The following is a 25,909-nucleotide window of genomic DNA, read 5'->3' as shown; positions in this document are numbered from 1 at the left end:
CCCACATGCCGCGGAGCAACTAGGCCCGTGAGCCACAACTACTGAGCCTGTGCGTCTGGAGCCTGTGCTCCACAGCAAGAGAGGCAGCGATAGTGAGAGGCCCGCACACCACGATGAAGAGTGGCCCCAGCTTGCCACAACTAGAGAAAGCCCTCGCACAGAAACGAAGACCCAACACAGCCAAAAATAAATAAATAAATAAGTAAACCAAAAAAAAACACAAAACACTGGCCAAACTATGGGACATGAGCTATTAAAGGGTTGTGAGATCAATTTACTTAGTCACAGCCAGCCTATTTCACCTAAAGTAAACCATAAGAATAGAATGGAATGGAAATGCACCAACAGGGCCAGGGAAAGGACGGTGGCACATAACTGTTCTACACATGCATTGCTCTGTGCACTGGGCTGCTCTGTAAAATGCACTGTGGTCAGAAAAGATTGGGAAACACCACTTTCACTAGTATGTTTTAACAGAACTGGTTTTCTATGAGAAAAATAACGAAAGATGCTGGGAAACCAGGGAAGGAAAAGAATGACTACTTGAAGTAAATTCACAAAAGCAGATGAACTCATACAAGACTCGGTGAAAAGGACATGGTTGTGGAGTCAGGCAGATCCCATCAGTATTATGGCTACTGACCACTTCAGAAACTCAGAGATGTTACCTGGCCTGCATAAGCCTCAGTTTCATTTCTCAACTTGTTCATTATAAGAGGTGTTCATCATATTTTCTTCTTTTTTCCCTATTGCTTCAAGAGCTTCTTCTCTTTCAAATAATCCACTGTGTTATTTAGCTTCCCACTTCCCAGGACTTCTTTAGTTTCATAAGTCCTCCCTGATGTGGAGGTGTTGGCACCCACAAAAAGATGAAAAAACAAAATATCCATGTAGACAAGTCTGTACTAACGGTTGCTGCTGTGAAAGTTGAGGCCATTCTACAAAAACTGTGACACATAGAGAAATCAAACTACCAGGAATAAGTACACCCAAAGGCCCTGACCAGTCGATAAGCTGCCAGTATGATGTAGGGATGTAGACATCTTGTTTCTGCCTAGCACATGGGGCAGGAAAGGAAAACAGTTTCCATGAGAACTGGAAGGCTCACACCTGTGCCCCATGCAGGCTTGCAGCAGTAAGCCAGACAGGGCACTTAACACAGGAATTCTGGAGCTGAAGACACTTCAAAGTTCCTCACAGAAGCAAATAAAACCGATACAGAAAGACATCTTCACAACAAGGCTTCAGAAGAGTCAAGGGAGGGAAAATAAAACCCTTCCAGTCAAAACCCACAACCACACTATTACTGAGAGTCAGTAATTACATAAGTGAACTTAGAAATAGGACAATGGTGCTTTACCAGAAAGAAACAAATACTACAGACCCCCATTAACAATAGGTTTGGCACTTGAGGGAGAACAGACAAACGGACGAATGAAAGAATCCAGAACTCAAGAAAACTGTGTATACAGGAACACCTCAGAGATACTCCGGGGTCGGTTCCAGACCACCACAATGAAGCAAGTATAGCAATCGAGAGAACCACATGAAGTTTTTGGTTTCCCAGTGCATATAAAAGTTATGTTTACACCACACTGTAGTCTATTAAGTGTACAGCAGCATTATGTCTAAAAAACAATGTACACACCTTAATTAAAAAATAATTTATTGGGACTTCCCTGGTGGTGCAGCGGTTAAGAATGCGCCTGCCAATGCAGAGGACACAGGTTTGATCCCTGGTCTGGGAAGATCCCACATGCCACGGAGCAACTAAGCCCGTGCTCCACAACTACTGAGCCTGCGCTCTAGAGCCTTCAAGCCACAACTACTGAGCCCATGCACTGCAATTACTGAAGCTGCATGCTCTAGGGCCCGTGTGCTGCAACTACTGAGCCCACGTGCTGCAACTACTGAAGCCTGTGTGCCTAGAGCCCGTGCTCTGCAACAACAGAAGCCACCACAGCAAGAAGCCTGTGCACCACAACGAAGAGTAGTCCCTGCTTGCCACAACTAGAGAAAGCCCGTGTGCACCAACGAAGGCCCAACACAGCCAAAAATAAATAAATAAATAATAATTTATTGCATTGGGAGTGGCCAAGATGGCAGACTAGGAAGACCCTGAGCTCACCTCCTCCCATGGGCACACCAAAATTACGACTATTTACAGAGCAGCTATTGATGAGAATGACCTGAAGACTAGCAGACAAGATCTTCCACAACTAAAGATAGAAGGAATCACAATGAGATGGGTAGGTGAGGTGGAGACATGGTATAGTCAAGACCCATACCCACAGGTAGGTGATCCACAAATGGGAGAATAATTACAATTACAGAGGTCATTCCCAAGGAGTGAGGGGTCTGAGCCCCACAAGAGGTTCCCCAGCCTGTGTGTCCTGCACCCGGAAGATGAACCCCCAGAACATTTGCGTTTTTTTTAAAATTTATTATTTATTTACTTATTTTATTTATTTTTGGCTGCACCGGGTCTTAGTTGAGGCATGCGGGATCTTCATTGAGGCACACGGGATTTTTCGTTGTGGCACGTGGGCTTCTCTCTAGTGGTGTGCAGGTTTTCTCTTCTCTAGTTGAGGCATGCAGGCTCTGGGGTGTGTGGGCTCTGTAGTTGTGGCACAGGGGTTCCAGAGTGCATGGGCTCTGTAGTTGGCAGCACATGGGCTCTCTAGTTGAAGCACGTGGGCTTGGTGTAGTTGTGGTGTGTGGGCTTAGTTGCAACACTGCATGTGGGATCTTAGTTCCCTGACCAGAGATTGAACATGGGTCCCCTGCATTGTAAGGTGGATTCTTACTGGACCACCTGGGAAGTCCCAAACATTTGGTTTTGAAGGTCAGTGGAGCTTCCTCTTGGGACAGCCAGAGAGCTGTGGGAAATAGAGACTCTACTCTTAAAGGTTGCACACAAAATCTCAAACACTCCAGTATCCAAGGGCAGAAGTAATATGAAAGGAGCCTGGGTCAGACCTGCTCGCTGATCTTAGAGAGCCTCCCAGAGAGGCAGGAGGCAAATGGGACTCATCCTGGGGACACAGACACTGGCAGCAGCCACTTTTGGGAGATTATCATACCATGGCAACACTGGTATTGGCGAGTGCCATTTTTGAATCCTCACTCTAGCTTATTAGCACTGAAACTGATCCTTGCCTACCAGCTAGTCAGCACCAGTACTGGGAAACACCAGGCCAAGGAGCCAGCTGGGCCGGGACACAGTCCCACTCACCAACAGGCAGGCTATCATAGGACCCCCTGAGCCCCAGGCAATCCAGGACTAGCCCTGCCCACAAACACTAGGCCAACACTAGCTCTGGGACCCCTGGCCCTACAGCCAGCTACTTTGTGACCTGGGCCCACCCACCAGCTGCTTGGCACCAGGACTGGGACTCCCCTGGCCATGCAGCCAGCCATGCCAGGATCTGGGCATGCCTACCAGGGGCCAGCAACTTCTGCACAAGGCAGGGTCTGGCAACCAACTGGACCAAGGGCCAACCGTGGCTACCAAGCACCCATAGTAGTTAGTCAGCACACCAAAACAGAAAGACTCGCTCAGCACACACACAGGGCACACTCGGAGCACGTAGCTCTGGTGACCAGAGGGAAGTGTGCTGTTACAAGTTTAAAGCAATGTAAGACTACCTCAGGAAACAAGAAAAAGTTCAAATAAACAACCTAACCTTACACTTAAAGGAGCTACAAAAAGAACAAGTAAATCTCAAAGTTGGTAGAAGGAATGAAATAATAAATATTGGAGCAGAAATAAATGAAATAAGAGACTAAAAAACAATAGAAAAGATCAATGAAGTTAAGAGTTGGTTCTATGAAAAGACAAACAAAATTAATAAACCTTTAGCAAGACTCATCAAGAAAAAACAGGGTCCAAATCAATAAATCAGAAATGAAAAAAGAAGTTACAGACACTGCAGAAATATAATGGACCATAAGAAATTACTATGAACAACTAAACGCCAAAAAATAGACAACCTAGGAGAAATGGACAAATTCCTAGAAATGTACAACCTCCCAAGACTGAATCAGGAAGAAGTAGAAAATATGAACAGACCAATTACCAGTAATAAAACTGAATCAGTAATAAAAACTCCCAACAAACAAAAGCCCAGGACCAGAGGGCTTCACAGGTGAATTTTTCCAAACCTTTAAAGAAGGGTTAAGACCTATCCTTCTTAAACTATTCCAAAAAAACAGAGGAGGAAGGAATGTTTCTGAAATCATTCTACAAGGCCAGCATCACCCTGATACCCAAACCAGTGATATCACAAAAAAAGAACATTACAGGCCAATATCACTGATGAACATAGATGCAAAACTCCTCAACAAAATATCAGCAAACTGAATTTAACAATACATTAAAAGGATCATACACCATGATAAAATGGGATTATCCCAAGGATGCAGGGATGGTTCAATATCTGAAAATCTATCAACGTGATACATCACAATAACAAACTGAAGAATACAAATCATGAACACCTCAGTAAGGATAAAGACAAAGTCTTTGACAAAATTCAACAATCACTTATGACAAAACCTCTCAACAAAGTGGGTATAGAGGGAACATATCTCAACATAATAAAGGCCACATATGACAAGCCCATAGCTAACATACTAAATGGTGAAAAGCTGAAAGCATTACCTCTAAGATTTAGAACAAGACAAGGATGGGCAGGGTATCTGAATAGATATTTTTCCAAAGAAAACATACAGATGGCCAATAGGCACATGAAAAGATGCTCAAGATCACTAATCATCAGGGAAATGAAAATCAAGACCACAATGAAATACCACCTCACACCTGTCAAAATAGCTATCATCAAAAAGACCACAAATAGCAAATGTTGGCAAGGAAGCGAAGAAAAGGGAACCCTCATGCACTATTCATGGGAATGTAAATTGGTGCAGCCACTATGGAGGACAGTATGGAAACTCTGCAAAAAATTAAAAATAGAACTATCATACAATCCAGCAATTCTACCCCTGGGTATTTACCCAAAGAAAACAAAAACACTCGTTAGAAAATATTCTTGCACCCCTATGTTCATTTCAGTATTATTTACAATAGCCAAGATGGGGTAGCAATATCTGAGTGCCCATCGATATATGTACGGAAAAAGATTTGCTATATATGCATGGTGTGTTGTGTGTTATTAAGTGAGTCATGGATATGAAATGTACAGTGTGGGGAATATAGTTAATAATAACTGTAATATCTTTGTATGGTAACTAGACTCATCAGGGTAATCATTCTGAAATGTACAAAAATATAAAATCACCATGTTGTGTGCCAGGAACTAACAGTGTTTTAAGTCAACTATACTTCAAAAAGAAACGAATAAACAGCATTTTCAGTCAATTATACTTCAAAAGGAAAAGAACTAACAGTGTTTTAAGTCAATTATACTTCAAAAAGAAACGAATAAACTCATAGGAAAAGAGATCACATCTATGGTTACCAGAGGCAGGGTGAGGGGAGGGGGAACAGGATGAAGGTCAAAAGGCACAAACTCTCAGTTATAAGATAAATAAGTACCGGTGATACAATGTACATCATGACAAATATAATTAATGCTGCTGTTAAATTATGTATGAAGATTGTTGAGAGTAAATCCTAAGAGTTTTTATCACAAGGAAAAAAATTTTTTCTATTTAATTTTGTATCTAAATGAGATGATGGATATTCACTAAACTTAATGTGGTAATCATTTCATGATGTGTTTAAGTCAAATAATTATGCTGCACACCTTAAATTTATACAATGCTATATGTCAATTATATCTCAATAAAACAAAAATTTTTCTAATTTTAAAAATTTTATTTATTTTCTAACATTTTTATTGGAGTATAATTGCTTTACAATGGTGTTAGTTTCTGCTTTATAACACAGTGAATCAGCTATACATATACATATATCCCCATATCTCCTCCTTCTTGTGTCTCCCTCCCAACCCCACCCCTCTAGGTGGTCACAAAGCAGCGAGCTGATCTCCCTGTGCTATGCAGCTGCTTCCCCCTACCTATCTGTTTTACATTTGCTAGTGTATATATGTCCATGCCACTCTCTCACTTCGTCCCAGCTTACCCTTCCCCCTCCCCATGTCCTCAAGTCCATTCTCTACATCTGCATCTTTATTCCTGTCCTGCCCCTAGGTTCTTCAGAACCTTTTTTTTTTTTTAAGATTCCATATATATGTTAGGATATGGTATTTGTTTTTCTCTTTCTGACTTACTTCACTGTGTATGACAGCCTCTAGGTCCATCCACCTCACTACAAATAACTCAATTTCGTTTCTTTTTATGGCTGAGTAATATTCCATTGTATATATTTGCCACATCTTCATCCATTCATCTATTAATGGACACTTTGGTTGCTTCCATGTCCTGGCTATTGTAAATAGAGCTGCAAAGAACACTGAAACATGACTCTTTGAATTATGATTTTCTTAGGGTATATGCCCAGTAGTGGGACTGTTGGGTCGTATGGTAGTTCTATTTGTAGTTTTTTAAGGAACCTCCATGCTGTTCTCCATAGTGGCTGTATCAATTTACATTCCCACCAACAGTGCAAGAGGGTTCCCTTTTCTCCACACCCCCTCCAGCATTTATTGTTTGTAGAATTTTTGACGATGGCTATTCTGACTGGTGTGAGGTGATACCTCATTGTAGTTTTCATTTGTATTTCTCTAATGACTAGTGATGTTGAGCATCCTTTCATGTAACTATTGGCAATCTGTATATCTTCTTTGGAGAAATGTCTATTTAGGGCTTCTGCCCATTTTTGATTGGGTGGTTTGCTTTTTTGATATTAAGCTGCATGAGCTGCTTGTAAATTTTGGAGATTAATCCTCTGTCAGTTGCTTCATTTGCAAATATTTTCTCCCCTTCTGAGGGTTGTCTTTTGGTCTTGTTTATGGTTTCCTTTGCTGTGCAAAAGCTTTGAAGTTTCATTAGGTCCCATTTGTTTATTTTTGTTTTTATTTCCCTCTCTCTAGGAGGTGGGTCAAAAGGATCTTGCTGTGATTTATGTCAGAGTGTTCTGCCTATGTTTTCCTATAAGAGTCTTATAGTGTCTGGCCTTACATTTAGGTCTTTAATCCATTTTGATATTATTTTTGTGAATTGTGTTAGGGACTGTTCTGATTTCATTCTCTTACATGTAGCTGCCCGGTTTACCCAGCATCACTTATTGAAGAGGCCTTCTTTTCTCCATTGTATATTCTTGCCTCCTTTATCAAAAATAAGGTGACCATATGTGGTGGGTTTATCTCTGGGCTTTCTATCCTGTTCCACTGATCTATATTTCTGTTTTTGTGCCATTACCATACTGTCTTGATTACTGTAGCTTTGTAGTATACTCTATAGTCCAGGAGCCTGATTCCTCCAGCTCCGATTTTCTTACTCAAGATTGCTTTGGCTATTCGGGGTCTTTTGCGTTTCCATACAAATTGTAACATTTTTTGTCCTAGTTCTGTGAAAAATGCCATTGAGTTTGATACGGATTGCAATGAATCTGTAGATTGCTTTGGGTAGTACAGTCATTTTCACAAAGTTGATTCTTCCAATCCAAGAATATGGTATATTTCTTCATCTGTTTGTATTATCTTTAACTTCTTTCATCAGTGTCTTACAGTTTTCTGCATACAGGTCTTTTGTCTCCTTAGGTAGGTTTATTCCTAGGTATTTTATTCTTTTTTTGCAATGGCAAATGGGAGTGTTTTCTTAATTTCTCTTTCAGATTTTCATCATTAGTGTATAGGAATGGAAGAGATTTCTGTGCATTAATTTTGTGTCCTGCTACTTTACCAAATTCATTGATTAGGTCTAGTAGTTTTCTGGTAGCATCTTTAGGATTCTCTATGTATACTATCATGTCATCGGCAAACAGTGACACCTTTACTTCTTCTTTTCCTATTTGGATTCCTTTTATTTGTTTTTCTTCTCTGACTGCTGTGGCTAAAACTTCCAAAACTATGCTGAATAATAGTGGTGAGAGTGGGGCTTCCCTGGTGGTGCAGTGGTTGAGAGTCCACCCGCCGATGCAGGGGACACGGGTTCATGCCCCGGTCCGGGAAGATCCTACATGCTGTGGAGTGGCTAGGCCCGTGAGCCTTGGCCGCTGAGCCTGCGTGTCCGGAGCCTGTGCTCCGCAACGGAAGAGGCCACAACAGTGAGAGGCCCGCGAACTGCAAAAAAAAAAAAAAAAATAGTGGTGAGAGTGGACAACCTTGTCTTGTTCCCGACCTTACAGGAAATGGTTTCAGTTTTTCACCACTGAGAACGATGTTGGCTGTGGGTTTGTCATATATGGCCTTTATTATGTTGAGGAAAGTTCCCTCTATGCCTACTTTCTGCAGGGTTTTTATCATAAATGGGTGTTGAATTTTGTCAAGATTTTTCTACATCTATTGAGATGATCATATGGTTTTCCTCCTTCAATGTGTTAATATGGTTTATCACATTGATTTGGGTATACTGAAGAATCCCTGCAATCCTAGGATAAACCCCACTTGATCATGGTGTATGATCGTTTTAATGTGCTGTTGGATTCTGTTTCCTAGTATTCTGTTGAGGATTTTTGCATCTATGTTCATCAGTGATATTGGCCTGTAGTTTTCTTTCTGAAATCTTTGTCTGGTTTTGGTACCAGGGTGATGGTGGTCTTGTAGAATAGTTTGGGAGTGCTCCTCCCTCTGCTATATTTTGCAAGCGTTTGAGGATAGCTGTTAGCTCTTCTCTAAATGTCTGATGGAGCTTGCCTGTGAAGCCATCTGGTCCTGGGCTTTTGTTTGTTGGAAGATTTTTAATCACAGTTTCAATTTCAGTGCTTGTGATTAGTCTGTTTATATTTTCTATTTCTTCCTGGTTCAGTCTCAGAAGGTTGTGCTTTTCTAAGAATTTGTCCATTTCTTCCAGGTTGTCCATTTTATTGGCATATAGCTGCTTGTAGTAATCTCTCATGATCCTTTGTATTTCTGCAGTGTCAGCTGTTATTTCTCCTTTTCATTTCTAATTGTATTGATTTGTCTTCTCCCTTTTTTTCTTGATGAGTCTGGCTAATGGTTTATCTATTTTGTTTATCTTCTCAAAGAACCAGCTTTTAGTTTTATTGATCTTTGCTATTGTGTCCTTCATTTCTTTTTCATTTATTTCTTATCTGATCTTTATGATTTCTTTCCTTCTGTTAACTTTGGGGTTTTTTTGTTCTTCTTTCTCTAACTGCTTTAGGTGTAAGGTTAGGTTGTTTATTTTAGATGTTTCTTGTTTCTTGAGGTACGAAGAAACAAGAAACATTACTATATTGCTATAAACTTCCCTCTTAGAACTGCTTTTGCTGCATCCCACAGATTTTGCATCATTGTGTCTCCATTATCATTTGTTTCTAGGTATCTTTTTATTTCCTCTTTGATTTATTCAGTGATCTGTTGGTTATTTAGTAGTGTATTGTTTAGCCTCCATGTGTTTGTAGTTTTTATAGATTTTTTCCTGTAATTGATATCTAGTCTCATAGCATTGTGGTCGGAAAAGATACTTGATATGATTTCAGTTTTCTTAAATTTACGAAGGCTAGACACAAGATACGATCTATCCTGTAAAATGTTCCATGAGCACTTGAGAAGAAAGTGTATTCTGTTGTGTTTTGATGGCAAGTCCTATATCAATTAAGTCCATCTTGTTTAATGTATCATTTAAAGCTTGTGTTTATTTTCATTTTGTATGATCTGTCTATTGGTGAAAGTGGGGTGTTAAAGTCCCCTACTATGATCGTGTTACTGTCGATTTCCCGTTTCACGTCTGTTAGCATTTGCCTATGTATTGAGGTGGGTGCATAAATATTTACAATTGTTATATCTTCTTCTTGGATTGACCCCTTGATCTTTATGTAGTGTCCTTCTTTGTCTCTTGTAATAGTCTTTATTTTAAAGTCTACTTTGTGTGACATGAGAATTGCTACTCCAGCTTTCTTTCGATTTCCATTTGCATGGAATATCTTTTTACATCCCCTCACTTTCAGCCTGTATGTGTCCCTAGGTCTGAAGTGGGTCTCTTGTAGACAGTATATATACAGGTATTGTTTGTGTATCCATTCAGCCAGTCTATGACTTTTGGATGGAGCATTTAATCCATTCACATTTAAGGTAGTTATTGATACGTATGTTCCTATTACCATTTTCTTAATTGTTTTGGGTTTGTTATGGTAGGTCTTTTCCTTCTCTTGTATTTCCTGCCTAGAGAAGTTCCTTTAGCTGGTTTGGTGGTGCTGAATTCTCTTAGCTTTTGCTTGTCTGTAAAGGTTTTAATTTCTCCGCTGAATCTGAATGAGATCCTTGCTGGGTAGAGTAATCTTCATTGTGGATTTTTCCCTTTCATCATTTTAAATATGTTCTGTCACTCCCTTCTGGCTTGCAGAGTTTCTGCTGAAAGATCAGCTGTTAACCTTATGGGGATTCCCTTGTATGTTATTTGTTGTTTTTCCCTTGCTGCTTTTAATATTTTTTCTTTGTATTTAATTTTTGATAGTTTGATTAATATGTGTCTTGGTGTGTTTCTCCTTGGATTTATCCTGTATGGGACTCTCTGTACTTCCTGGACTTAACTGACAATTTCCTTTCCCATATTAGGGAAATTTTCAAGTATAATCCCTTCAAATATTTTCTCGGTCCCCTTCTTTTTAACTTCTTCTTCTGGGACCCCTATAATTTGAATGTTGGTGCCTTTAATGTTGTCCGAGAGGTCTCTGAGCCTGTCCTCAATTCTTTTCATTATTTTTTCTTTATTCTGCTCCGCGGTAGTTATTTCCACTATTTTATCTTCCAGGTCACTTATCCGTTCTTCTGCCTCAGTTTTTCTGCTATTGATTCCTTCTAGAGAATTTTTAATGTCATTTATTGTGTTGTTCATCATTGTTTGCTCTTTACTTCTTCTAGGTCCTTGGTAAACATTTCTTGTATTTTCTCCATTCTATTTCCAAGATGTTGGATCATATTTACTATCATTACTCTGAATTTTTTAGGTAGACTGCCTAGTTCCTCTTCATTTGTTTGGTCTGGTGGGTTTTTACTTTGCTCCTTCATCTGCTGTGTGTTTCTCTGTCTTTTCATTTTGCTTAACTTACTGTGTTTGGGGTCTCCTTTTCACAGCCTGCAGGTTCATAGTTCCTGTTGTTTCTGGTGTCTGCCCCCAGTGGGTAAGGCTGGTTCCATGGGTTGTGTAGGCTTCCTGGTGGAGGGGACTGGTGCCTGTGTTCCGGTGGATGAGGCTGGATCCTGTCTTTCTGGTGGGCAGGACCACATCCGGTGGTATGTTTTGGGGTGTCTGTGACCTTATTATGATTTTAGGCAGCCTCTCTAATGGGTGGAGTTGTGTTCCTGTCTTGCTAGTTGTTTGGCATAGGGTGTCCAGCACTGTAGCTTGCTAGTCACTGAGTGGAGCTGGGTCTTAGCACTGAGATGGAGATCTCTGGGAGAGCTTTCGCTGTTTGATATTATGTGGAGCCAGGAGGTCTTTGGTGGACCAATGTCCTGAACTCGGCTCTCCCACCTCAGAGGCACAGGCCCGACACATGGCCGGAGCACCAAGACCCTGTCAGCCATACGGCTCAGAAGAAAAGGGAGAAAAAAAGGGAAAAAAAACGTTATTAAAAAAATATTAAAAATTAAAAAATTAAAAATAATAATAAAAAAAATGAAAGAGAGCAACCAAACCAAAAAAGAAAACCACCAATGATAACAAGCACTAAAAACTATAATAAAAGGAAAACAAACAAAAAAATAAAAAATGGACAGCTGGAACCCTAGGACAAATGATAAAAGCAAAGATATACAGAAAAAATTACACAAAGTCCACCACCTGAATTCTGTGATGATCTATTATTTGGTATTCCAGAGATGCAGGGTACATTAAGTTGATTGTGGAGATTTAATCTGCTGCTCCTGAGGCTGCTGGGAGAGATTTCCTTTTCTCTTCTTTGTTCGCACAGCTCCCAGGGTTTAGCTTTGGATTTGGCCCCGCCTCTGCATGTAGGTCACCTGAGGGTGTCTGTTCTTTGCTTAGACAGGACGGGGTAAAGTAGCAACTGATTAGGGGGCTCTGGCTCACTCATGCTGGGGGGACGGAGGGGTATGGAATGCGGGGCGAGCCTGAGGTGACAGAGGCCAGCATGCTGTTGCAACAGGCTGAGGCGCACTGTGTGTTCTCCCGGGGTAGTTGTCCCTGGATCACAGGGCCCTGGCACTGGCGGGCTGCACAGGCTCCTGGGAGGGAAGGTGTTGATAGTAACGTGTGCTTGCACACAGGCTTCTTGGTGGCTGCAGCAGCAGCCTTAGCATCTCATGCCCGTCTCTGATGTCCACGCTGACAGCCGCGGCTCGTGCCCGTCTCTGCAGCTTGTTTAGGTGGTGCTGTGAATCCCCTCTCCTCACGCTCCCCGAAACAATGGTCTCTTGCCTCTTAGGCAGTTCCAGACTTTTTCCTGGACTCCCCCCCAACTGTGGCGCACTAGCCCCCTTCAGGCTGTGTTCAGGCTGCCAACCCTAGTCCTCTCCCTGGGATCTGACCTCCTAAGCCAGATCCTCAGCTCCCAGCCCCCACCCGCCCAGGCGCGTGAGCGGACAAGCCTCTCAGTGCTGCTCTCAACCTCTGAGTGCTGGTTGGCACCGATCCTCTGTGTGGGAATCTCTCCACTTTGCTCTCTGCACCCCTGTTGCTGCACTCTCCTCCGTGGCTCCAAAGCTTCCTCCCCGCCACCCACTGTCTCCATCAGTGAAGGGTCTTCCTAGTGTGTGGAAACTTTCCCGCCTTCACAGCTCCCTCCCAGAGATGCATGTCCCGTCCCTATTCTTTTGTCTCTGTTTTTTCTTTTGCCCTACCCAGGTACGTGGGGAGTTTCTTGCCTTTTGGGAGGTCTGAGGTCTTCTGCCAGCATTCAGTAGGTGTTCTGTAGGGGATGTTCCACATGTACATGTATTCTGATGTATTTGTGGGGAGGAAGGTGATCTCCACATCTTCCTCCTCCACCATCTTGAAGGTCTTCCTTTTTTCTAATTTTTAAAAGATACTTTATTGCTAACAAATGATAACCATCTTCTGACAACACAGGGTTGCCAGAAACCTTTAATTTGTAAAAAGTGCAGTATCTATGGGAGTGCAATAAAGTGAAGTGCAATAAAATGAGGTGTGCCTATATATAAATATATGGCAAATGACATCAGTTGCCCCCACTAACTACTAAGTTACACATATTTCTTTCTCTATGGAGAAAAATAAAATTGAATTACCATATTCAAAGATGAATTCCACACATATTAAAAAAAAACTAAAAAGTATTTTGGAACAGAGGAAAATTTAGAAGGTCTTCGTGACCTTGGAATAGGAAATGATTTCTAAAACAAGTATGCAAACACACAAACCATGAGGCGAAAATGGATGAATATGACCAAGTCCAAATTTAGAATTCTGGTTCAATGAAGATACCAAAGACAAAATTAACAGACGGGTGATAAAGAGATTTACTAGATTTCATGAATCTAAGATGGCATCGACTGTATTTTATCTATCACTAAGGAGGAAAGACACAGCCAAGTAAAATGCAATGATGCAGGGACTTCCCTGGTGGTGCAGTGGTTAAGAATCTGCCCACCAATGCAGGGTACATGGGTTCAAGCCCTGGTCCAGGAAGATCCCACATGCCACAGAGCAGCTAAGCCCATATGCCACAATCACTGAGCCTGCGCTCTAGAGACCATAAGCCACAACTACTGAGCCCGTGTGGGATAACTACTGAAGCCTGCGTGCCTAGAGCCTATGCTCCACGATGAGAAGCCACTGCAATGAGAAGCCCATGCACTGCTACGAAGAGTAGCCCCCACTCGCCGCAACTAGAGAAAAGCATGCATGCAGCAATGAAGACGCAACACAGCCAAAAATGAAAAAAATAAAATAAAATGCAATGATGTTTTCTTATCATTTATATTTTAGTTCATATTTAATGAAAGGGCTATCTTGACACAGATTTTTGTCATTCTACTTTTGTATCTATGAAAAGAAAAATATAAGCAAGATCAATCAGGTAAGACATTCGTAACTTCTAGTCAGCAGTTCTGTCTGCTCTCTGCTACGTAATGGATACCATGGGTATTCATACTCCCTGCTAACATTTTCTGCTCCCTGCTGACAGAAGGATCCTGGCATTGCTTAGGAGGATGCTCTGCTATCATCTCTGGGATTACTTGACAAGTCAGTATCACCCATTCTCTAAGTTTGATGCTGGAACTTTCCTACTGGACTAAACTCTTAGTTTCATCTTTATGCAGTTGAATCACGTTTCTAGAAAGTAAACTGTTATTACCCAAAGGCAGTAGGAGTTTGACAAAGGAATGTTCAAAGCCTTAGTCCCAGTAGCCTCTGTTCAACTGTCTGGAGGAATCTGGCCATTTCTCCTTCCATCAGCTGATTTACTTACCAGCAGTGCACAAAACTCAACTGAGGTGCTGGCAGTAAGCATAGCCATGACCAAGTTCATCAGTGTGCAAGAAATGATACCCTCACCTGCTCCCAGCTGACAATGACTCTCAGCAGCTGTAAGATTCATACATGTTTCAGAGATCTTAAAATCGGAAAAAAAAAGTTTCTTAGACTCATTGTAATAGACTACTACTCAAAAACTGACCAAGGATTAAAAGCTACACAATACTGGGGACTCTTGATAATCGAAAGATAGACTGGGAATCAAGGAGAAGAAGAACTAAAAGATATGAAGAGGCATTCACAGGGGGAAAAACCCCAGCAGCTAATAATAAGTAGATCAAATGATACTTAAAGGCTCAAATAATCAGAGAAATGCAAAATAAAACAATGTTACCAAACACAGCTGTGGGAAACTGAACGCCCATATACTAACTCAGGAGAATCACAATGTAGGAAAGTCCCAAAGGGAAATGAGACAGGCATATAGAGTAGTACCCAATTTCTGGTCCCACACCCCTAGAGAGACTCAGACAGGTCCACAAGAGGACATTAATCAGGTTTAATCACCAGGTTTTTTTGTGGCAGTGGGGAGTGGGGGTAGCTTAGGTATCCATCATGAGGAAAATCACTAAATTTACCCATCACTAAGTAAAACATGGTGGCCATACACAACAGAATAATATGTAGCAGTTGAAAGAAATGAACAGGAAGTCCATCTAGCAATTCCACCTCTCTGCCCTGCTTGATATTTCTTCATACTGCTCAACACCAGCTAACATTGTATTTATTTCATTCTTGGTCAGCCTGCCCCAAGAGAACTAAGATTTTGATTTATCGCACATGCTCATCAGCACATTCCTTAAACATGGTAGGCACTCAAATATTTGTTGAAAAATAAGTGCTGAGTAAACAACTTGTAAGAAAAAAACCAGAATGAAGTCTAGAGCACAAAATTAAAAACTTTCATAAAACATTAAGATTACATGGTTTCAAGCATACATACGTAATAAAAACAACATATATGACTTTAATAACATAAAATAATAAAAGAAAGCAAAATACACGTATTACAGTGGGATACCTTACTGGGGAGGAGAACAGATGCAGGCGCTGGGGATGAAGGAAATAATAAAGCAAATGAGAATGCTGCCTTACATGGGTGCTGATGAGAGCGGTGCTGAAGGGAGAGTCAATGCCTTTGCAGGAAAGGCCCAAAATGAAGAAAATAAAACAGAGACTCAACTAAACCAGAGGATAAACCTTTGGCAAATTTGAGTGAGAAAGGAGACACAAATGCCTGCAATGGAGACACAAATCCATAGATGTGTTGTTATATATATCTATATACAAAGTTATACGTATATATTTTACATATAACTTCCCAAGAGAATCCTATGAATTACTTCATGCCAATGCATTTGAAAACAAAAGAAGAAATGAACAATTACTAAATGGCAGTAACCAAAACTTACTCAAAAAGGAAATATGAACAGCTTTAAAAACTCACTGAAGACATTAAATTCATGATTAAAAATATATGCTCAACAGAACAAACAACAAATAGTGCTGCCAGGAAAACTGTAAGACTAATATACCTCTGATACCAAAGCTGGGCCAGCACAGTAAGGGAAAAGAAAAAGACTAAACTCATTTTTCAATACTGATGCTAAAAATAACAAATATTAGCAAAAAAAAAAAATCCAACAATTAATAAAAATTAACCAAATAGTCATGCTTAAATAGGGTTTATCACTGAGTTGTAAGAGTTCTTTTTATATATTTAATATTTTGGATACTAGCCCCTTAACAAATATGTGACTTGAAAATATTTTCTTCCATTTTGTGGGGTTTTGTATCATTTCTCTAGTAATGGGCTTTGAAGCACAAATGTTTTCAATTTTAATGAAGTCCAGTTTGTCTATTTTTTCTTTTGCTGCTTGTGCTTTTGTGTCATATCTAAAAATCTCTGGCCAATCCAAGATTATGAAGATTTACTCTTTTGTTTTCTTTCTTCTAAACTAAGAACTTATAGTTTTTGCTCTTAAACTTAAGCCCATGATTAATTTTGAGCTAATTTTTACACATGGTGTGAGGTCAGGGTCCATCATCATTCTTTTACATGTGTATATCCCGTTGTCCCATCACAATCTGTTAAAAAGAGTATTCTTTTCCCACTGAATTGTCTTGGCATTCTGTTGAAAATCAATGGACCATAATTTAAGGTTGTCCACCCATTTTTAAGAATAAGACACTGAAATGCTAATTGCAAGCACTGTGTAAATGGGCTTGGCTTCTTGACTGATGGTGGGCTTCACTCTATGATAATGAGACATAGACTTGTTTATTCATCTGTGGAGACCGCAAACTCAAAATTTTCTGTTTTTACTCTCTTGACTCTGAGTTTCACCAGAGAGGAATCCTCCAGTGAGGTGTATATGAGGATATAAATCTGGTTTCCAACTTTCTGAAAGCTGAGTTGGAGGAAATGGGATTAGCATCCCATTATTCATTATATACTTGCTTTCTGTTTTTAGAATGGCACTCACCTCCTCACACATTCTTAGGACTTTCAATTTATATTTAGCCTTTCCAGAGAGTAAATCTCCCATCTTTCTGCAAGTCTACAGAGCTGGAATCTGGGGTGAGGATGAGTGGCATGGTTGCTTGCAATTTTTCTCATAAAAATTTATGTATATGCATAATTAATGTAAAAAAATCAATCAGTACAATTTAATATAGTAATGGATTAGAGAAGAAAAGTCACAACCATCTCAATAGATAAAGAAAAAATTTAATAAAATTTAACACTGACTTTAAAACTAACAAAAAGTTCCCTTAGCAAACTAGGAAGAGAAAGGAAGGCTTGTAACACCATACAGGTTATCCCTTAAAAGCCATCAGGAACAGGATACAGAGGCCCTTGTTACCACTCCTATTCAACACTGCATGGTAGGTATCCTAGCAAGTGCAATAACACAGAAACAAGAAGAAAATGACGCTTCATGACAGAAGTGAAAACTCTCTGGAACCCAGAGACGAAGCTATTAAAAGATATGCAATGTTAATTTCCTGGTTGTGATACTGTACTATAGTTAAGCAAGATGTTACCATTGGGGGAAACTGACGAAGGGTATATGAAATCTCTCTGTATTATTTCTTACAACTGCATGTGAATCTACTATTATTTCCAAATAAAAAGTAGCAAAAAAAAAGTTAAGCAAAATCTCTATGAAGAATGTTATGCAACTTCTCTCAGAGACATAAAAGACCTAAGTATACAAGTGACACACAAGGTACGTGGTGAAGAGATTCAGTATTAGCAATATACCAATTCTCTCCAAATTAATCCATAAATTCAATGCATTACTAGTCACAAACCCAAACCCATTTTCTGGTCAAATCTGATCAGCTAAACCTAAACTCATAGTGAAGAGTCAAGGATAGCCTAGACAATTGTGAAGAACAAGGAGGTGAAGGACTCACTCTAGTCAAGGCCTATTATTAAGCTGTGGTATAAGTGAGGTTCTGGCACAGGGAGAGATAAATATACCAAAAGAATAGAAATAAAGCCAGAAACAGATCCTTTATAAGGGAACTTGACATATGAAAGAAGGGAAATTTCCAATCAGTAGGTAAAAAATGGACTATTCAACTAATAATGTTGGGACAACTGACTGTCATATGGAAAACAGGCAAATTAGACCTTTGTGGTAGGAAGGATTTTATAACCATAACATTAATGATTGGTCAGTCTGATTTCAGGAGAAGTAAAACTTTCATGAGACCAAAGAAATTCGCGAAAGTGAAGAATACAAGCCTCTCTCAGATCAGACCAGAAGTAGAAGGACATACTCAGGAGAATATCCTACATCATATTTTAAAATAGAATACTAAACACTTTCATGGCAACAGGCATGCTGTGGCAAAAGTATAAATATAAGCAAAGGAAAAACATCTACCAACTTCAAGATGGTGGTTATCTTGCCTGGGAGGCAAGAGTAAGTGATAGATGGGAAGGGATTTCTTTAGTGATACAACTGACCACTGAACAACATGGGTTTGAACTGTGCAGGTCCACTTATACACAGATTTTTTTCAACAGTAGATACTACTGTACTACATGATCCACGGTTGGTTGAATCCATGGATGTAGAACCACATATTTAGAGGAACTGGGTATCTGGAGGGCTGACTCTAATTTATATGCAGGTTTTTGACTGCCCAGAGGGTCAGGGCCCCTAACCCCCATACTGTTCAAGGGTCAACTGCATTTCTAATGCTTTATTTCTTTTAAAAAATAGATTTAAAGTAAAGATAGCAAAATGTTAATACCTATTACTTCTGGGTGGTAGATACGTATGTGACTGATATTTTCTGTATACTTAAAATTTAAGAAATAAAAATAAAAATAAAACATTGGAAGCCAGGAGGTAGGTAGCATAAGTGAGCTGGTTTCATAATTCATATTGTGAAAGTCAACAGGCACTGCCTATCATTAATCAATCAAGAAACAGTAACGTAAGCATACTGCTAATATCTAGTTATGAAGGTAAACTTCAACAGATCTAAAATCAGAAACAATCCAGGTGGGAAAAAGTAGGAATGCTGTTTTTCATTTTAACTGTCTTCCCATTTGAAATATTATGTGTGTGTATTACTTTTTTTTTTTTTTTTTTTTTTGCAGTACGCGGGCCTCTCACTGCTGTGGCCTCTCCCGTTGTGGAGCACAGGCTCCGGACACGCAGGCTCAGCGGCCATGGCTCATGGGCCCAGCCGCTCTGCGGCATGTGGGATCTTCCTGGACCGGGGCATGAACCCGTGTCCCCTGCATCGGCAGGCGCACTCTCAACCACTGTGCCACCAGGGAAGCCCCTGCTTTTAAAAATATATATATATATTTTTAAAAAGGGACAAACTTGGAAACCCAAATTGGAGACTATTAAAAAAGTTTCTGATCTCCAGAAATTTCTAAAAGTCTTATATCAGTTAAAAAAAAAAGGAATACTATATAAACCACTGTATACTTTGTTGAGTTTACCTACAGGAAAGCAAATATAAGCCCTTGACTAGCAAAACCAATTTACCCTGAAACGATGTTGTAGTTGAGAGCAGGATGGTCTTTTGAGACAGGAGGAACAAGAGGTTCTGGTTGCCACTCTTCAATCAATTCTTCCTTTTCCTACAGGAGAAAAGCAGTTAAAATACAGTGCAGTGCTACTTACTGGACAGCAACTCTAGCGGTATCTAAACTGTTTGTTGTAATGGAACCATCATAATGAACACACTGCTAGACACAGATGTCCAGCTGCTGTGCCTGGAAATGACACAGAATCACTATTGAGTTTTGTGCACTTAACCCCTCACCTCTTTCCTTATCTCAGGCTAAAGGTTCTTTTTCCATGAAGCTTTGTGGCTGACTGGAAATTTCTTAAAAATTTTATTTCTATGTTCAGGATTTTTCACTGTGGGAAGTAGGAAGTATAACTGCTACTGATGATAAAACTAAAAGTCTGTAACACAAAGGTGAGAGGCATGACTGCAGGTAAGGGAGCTCAGCCTCTACTGCAAGATATGACAGACAGCCATGCCTTAAGTTCTTACAGGCATGGCTGTCACAGGAAGGGATCAACTAGACTACAAAGCACTGTTTCTACAAGCCATTGGCAAGGATTCAGAAGTAACTGAAATATACCAAAAGACTCTCATAATAATTATTGTAACAGGATTTAGTTGTTTGGAAATTTCTCATAAAAAACTACTTTATTCCTTTTACCTGTTATTTCATGCATTCCAAGTATTTTGACTATTTTGAGTTTCTTACCCTTTCTTGAACTAGAAAACAATGTAATTTTGAAAATGTAGTCTGGATGTACAGGATGAGATGAGGCACCTGATGAACATGACAGCCACAGCAAATCTTGCCTTACATAGGCCCACTCTCAATACTCCTATCTTCACACTCCTGTTAAATGCTTCTGTGCATTTTTCTCCTAACAGGCAATTCTAGGGCATGGCTAGGAGCATATTCACCTGATGCTCAGGCACTCAAAAATGCTGGCTGAATAAATCAGTCAATAAATTCCTCATCTACTTCTGCCAATGACTGCACAGAATAGCAGCCTGAACAAGCCTGAAGTATGTACCATGCACACTGTCCACTTGCTACCACAGAGACAGATTTGAGAATCAACTCAGGATTGCCTGGTATTCAAGAGTCTCTGCAGGGGACTTCCTTGGTGGTGCAGTGGTTTAGAATCCGCTTGCCAATGCAGGGGATATGGGTTCAAGCGCTGGTCCGGGAAGATTCCACATGCTGCAGAGCAACTAAGCCTGTGCACCATAACTATTGAGGCTGTACTCTACAGCGCGTGAGCCACAGCAACTGAGCCTGCCTGCCACAACTACTGAAGCCCGCACACCTAGAGCCCGTGCTCCGCAACAACAGAAGCCACCATAATGAGAAGCCTAAGCACCTCAACGAAGAGTAGCCCCCACTCGCTGCAACTAGAGCAAGCCCACGCTCAGCAACGAAGACCCAACATAGCCAAAATAAAATAAATAAATAAATAAATAATAAAAAAAGAGACTCTGCAGACCTATAAAACCGAGAAGGTATTTCTTCTTTGCTGCCATAAGTTAAGGTTTAGAAACACTCATAAAGTTTTTTTTTTCTTCCACAGCTTTTAGGGTAAGATGTCAGTGATTACTGAATCTTGCTCTAGGTAAGTTCTGCTTTTAGAGGGTTATCCTAAAATTATGTTTTAGTATCCTTCTTTTAAAATGCATATTTGTGTGGATTGACTTGTCTAAACTTAAACTAAGAATATTAGGAATGATCAACCCCTTAAAAAGTTGGGCTATAAATCTATTCCATGGCCTCATAATCATTCACGTGGAGCTCCTAAATACCAAGGGAAAAAAGTAGAGACAGGATTTCTGGCCCAGATAGCCCAATCTTACTGCAATACTATCAAAAGAGTGTTCTAAGGCACACTAATCCCACAGGTATTCATAAAAAAAAGGGCGGGGGTGGGGATCTATGGTCAAGTTTATGGCAGTTCTCCAAACAGCGGTTCAAATATCCACTGGCATATTAAAGGTTACAAGAAATCATGCAATGAGACACCTCTTTAGTCTTCTTTACCCAGGTTTCGAAAACTTATGTGCCCTAAGAACCATTTGTTGCATATCCCCTATCCTCTAGGGGGGATACTGCCTGACCATCTCATGACAAATATTAATGATCAGGACAGCAGGGGCAGCCAGTGAAACCAGGGGAACAATCACCACATTGCTGTAATTCCATTCCACTTGCACTTCCTTCTGTGAATGCTCCAGAAAAGAGCAGTACTCCATCATTGTGCCACACTCAATGCTGCCTTGTGAACCAAAGTTTCAGGCATTTTTGTGGGAAAACATCTCTCACCATCTCTGTATCCCTAAGTAGTATTCTGGCACATTGCTACAGAGGCTGGATAAGGAAACAATCCAAGTTACAGAAACCACACTGCAGTCAAAACTGCTCTTCCTCTCACACCCAGGGCACAGTTACTAAGTCTTCCTACCTGCGTGAGAAGGTAGGGGATTCCACAAACCCCTTGGTCCCTCGTACTAACAGACTCGAAGTGGTCAGGACTGCAAGTCCTCTCGACACTTCTGCTTCCTAAGGTTTGCCTAGCTTGGGCTTGAGCTGGGTCCCTTACCATATAGAACACATCAAAATTTGATTTGAGGTGGGAAGGTGGAGAGCAGTGGGATGGGGAGGATTCTTTCTAACTCTGAATTTCCTTTATAAAGACCACAGGGGAAACTTTCATTCAGGCTTCAGAAATAGTGGTGCTTTTCCTGAGCAACTCATGTAATCCTTCTTGTATACGGACATTTGAAATCCAGCATGCATCCATGCTTCCCGTCCAGCATCTAGTACGTTCCCAGACTGCTGTTTACTCCTAGCAAAGTAAAAAGGCCTGTAACATGGTACTCCTTTGTGTATTCACTTTATCCCTGGCTTCCCCGTATTTTGCTTACCCTGATTTCCTTACATTCCAGAAAATATTTTAACATTTATAGTTGAGCCACCACAAGTCCTGTTTCGAAAGATGTAGCAACTATAATCATACACCGAATAATAAAATAGAGATTTAACTTCTTACCTTGACTGTAAGATCAGATCGTTCTTGTAACTTGTAAGTTTTAGAGAAAAGAAGTCTGATTATCCAGAGTATTAAAATTCCTTCCAAAATAAGATGATAAGCAGGAGCCTAGGAGTGAGTCAAAAGCAAAAGCATAACAAGAAGTGAAATAAACATTTCCAAAACCTGCACATAAAATTTAATTCATCTGCATATACTGCTCCCATGACCTTTATACCTATTTATTACTTCTTAAAATTTACTTTCAAAGCTCACTTCACGTCTACTCATTCGTTTTCCCATTTCTAACAGAAGGCAATTTCTCCTACATGAAAAATCTCTAAAACTGCAGTGTTAGGAATAAAAATTAATTTTAAAAATTAAATCTGACACAGAATTCCAATAGTCTAACAATATCAACTATCAGATCCTTCAGGTAATTTATATTTTTACTGGTGAGAAATAACTGTAACAAACATATCGCAGCTTCACAAGCCTTCTACAACCCCCACATACCATGGATAAATTGAGAATTATTTGGACACCATAATTCTCAAAGACTTTTGCACAATTTACTATATTTCCTGTATCCCCAATAGGCCTCTTTAAGTTCTCCTTGGAATGTGGCAGAGAAAAGAAGACTTTATAAGTGTTTAAAGAAATAGCAGGTCTCTTTTCTACCAGTTCCCCCAAAGTATGTAGTGTTTTCCATGTCAACATCCATAAAGGTACCTTAATGAAATTATCCGCATCAGGTCTTCTTTTCAACTGTACATTTCCAGGATAAAAGCCACGCTGACTTTTATGTCTTACACAACTAGATACAGTAAGTGCATATAAAAGATTCCAGATACCAACTAAACCTCCATAAGTCAGTTATGGGGTGCTACATTCCAATAGGTTGTCATCGGAAAGTCATTTAAAAGAGGTATTTATGCAAGAGGGAAGAGATATGGGGATATATGTACATGTACAGCTGATTCACTTTGTTATAAAGCAGAAACTAACACCACTGTAAAGCAATTATACTCCAATAAAGATGTTAAAAAAAAGAGGTATTTAGAAACGTAAATACAAATTATTTTCAAACATTAGACAAAAAGAAAGCAATGATGATTCACAACAGTTAAAAAAGTTCAGAAGGGGGGATCAGGGAAACTGCTGGCAATTTCATAAATAAACTTTCAGGTCATTGGACAAATAACTTTAAAACTACATACATGCTACATATGTATGGGTACACAGCAAGACTCCTCAAATTCTGCATACACTGTGCACAGAAATTAGAAGCAAAACAAGAAATCTAAGACTATTTTTAAAATTTGCTGATCCCTCCTGACTATAATTCATTTAAGAATGAGGACTCTACTAAAAAAATCCTTTTAGTTTTATCAATAATTGGATTATAGTTGACAAACGTAAGTCCAAGTCACTAAACATTCCACTCCACAAAGAAATCCTAAGAAAAATTGAAATGTCTACTGAATTAATAAAAATCACAAATGTGGCTTCTTTTCTTCCCTAGGAAATGTTACATCAAGGAGACCTTCTCTCAAGTCTCACTCATGGTCAATACCAGGGTATGAGAAGTTACATAGTCAAAGGGCAGTCTTCAAAAAGGCAGCAACAATATATAGTAGAAATTATTCATTTCTAAAAAAGAAAAAAGGAAATCTTAAATTTTAGTGGTTCTTCTTAGTCACTATAATCTACCTAAGGTTGGACATCACCTAGGCTCTATTTGCTCTGTTTTTTTTTCCAAAAAGTCCTGATGGGTTTTGCAATAATACATCTTGCATCATCCCCCTTACCAGTAAGCGCTATATTAAGTTTTAAGAAAATTATCAAAAGAAAACAGATTCACTTTAAGTGAATGTAAGCTCTGTAAGCACAGGGACTTTTACCTGTTCCCTCATTGCACTATTCCTAGCATCTAGATCTCTGCTGTCCAATACTGTAGTCACTAGCACCATTCAACTATTTAAATACACATCTAAATTAAATTAAATGAAAAATTCAGCCCCTCAGTTGCACTAGCCTCGTTTCAAGTGCTTAACTGCCACATGTGGTTAGTGGTCTACTGTACTGAACAGCTCAGAGAACACGCAGAAAGTTCCATTGCACAATGCATGGAAACTCACTAAATGTCAAATGAATGAACATTCTCCAAGACTGACATTTAAATTTTATATTACCTTTCAAAAAAGCTCCTAACTGGTCTTTCTTTAAAAGTTTACTAAAATAGTTGTATCTTTACAAGACAGAAAATGGGACGTAGGCGGAAGAATGACAAACTATTTCACATACCTAAATCATTCGGCTTCCTTTCTAACCCCACGTCCCAACAAAAACAAAGTCCAACTTATTACAATTCTTTTCCCTATTCCCTGCTCCACAGTTCCGAGAACCTGTCTTCCCTAGGACCTCACCAGACTGAGATTTTCCACTCTACTTTCATCACTCCGTTTTACCATCAGTCCCAACTCTTGTTTTTGACTAGCCTCTCTCCTGTATCCGGGCAGGACCTGGAGAGGGCTCCGTGCTCTCAGCAGCGCAATACAAGACCCCCCGGCTCCGGCTCCCGCCCGTGCCTCCCTACATTCCGCCACTGGGAAATGTGTGCGCCTATGAGCCTTTCCAGCGAGGGACGCCGGGGGTCCGGGCATAACCGGGCCAGCCCCGCCCAGGCCTCAGACCAAAACTCCACACAAAACGTCCCACTTCCCCAGGGCTGGGTGTGGTCGTGGACCCCCGGGGCCGCCAAGCTCACCTCGTAGAGCGCCTGTACCATCTCCACCAGCACCCACTGCTCCGCGACCGTCGCCATAGTTGGCCGCCAGGGTTTCCTTCCGGAAGGCGGGCCACAAGCACGTCAGATATTACGCGGCGCGGTCCAGTGACGTTTATACGCCCGGAAGGCGGGGCTGCCGTCAGTTGGGCACCGCCTTCTCGCGCCTGTGTACTGGGCGGCGGTTGGCTGCGCTGGCTGAGGAAGGTTTAGGGGTGAAAGGTCAACTTGGGGTCTCGCTTGGGTGCGGGGAGGGGTGGGAAGCTGCAGGCAGGTCCCCGCAACAGGTGTTCACAGCGCGGCCATTATGTGCCAGACCACGTGTTGGGCTCTCCGGATGGAGAGATTTTAATAGATGGCCCTCGCGCTTGGCAGGCAGTTGGGTGCAGGGAGTTATTAATGCAATCACAAACATATTCTTTACTTTTAAATTACATAAGTAATGCAGGAATGCATTATCGTAAAAAAAAATAGACAGCTCTTATATAGCACTTACCGTGTA

At 40.4% G+C, this 25,909-nt stretch overlaps 1 protein-coding gene across 3 annotated transcripts in view; it reads right to left on the bottom strand.

Annotated features, from left to right (window-relative positions):
* Positions 1-25,516, bottom strand: part of SPTLC1 (serine palmitoyltransferase long chain base subunit 1) — a 74,926-nt gene extending 49,410 nt beyond the window's left edge. For all 3 annotated transcript variants that reach the window (XM_004270612.4, XM_033429647.2, XM_033429648.2), the window contains exons 1-3: positions 25,390-25,516; positions 22,641-22,748; positions 19,572-19,666 (exon numbers count right to left, since the gene is read on the bottom strand). In XM_004270612.4, coding sequence (XP_004270660.1) covers positions 19,572-19,666; positions 22,641-22,748; positions 25,390-25,446 — 260 coding nt within the window. In that variant the 5' untranslated portion in view covers positions 25,447-25,516. The remainder of the gene's footprint in view (positions 1-19,571; positions 19,667-22,640; positions 22,749-25,389) is intronic.
* Between the last annotated feature and the right edge of the window lie 393 nt (positions 25,517-25,909).

This window comes from Orcinus orca, chromosome 6, assembly GCF_937001465.1.
Source record: "Orcinus orca chromosome 6, mOrcOrc1.1, whole genome shotgun sequence".
NCBI classification, from domain to species: domain Eukaryota; kingdom Metazoa; phylum Chordata; class Mammalia; order Artiodactyla; family Delphinidae; genus Orcinus; species Orcinus orca.
The sequence above is the reverse complement of the archived record's forward strand: the minus strand, read 5'-3'. Positions and strand labels throughout refer to the sequence as shown.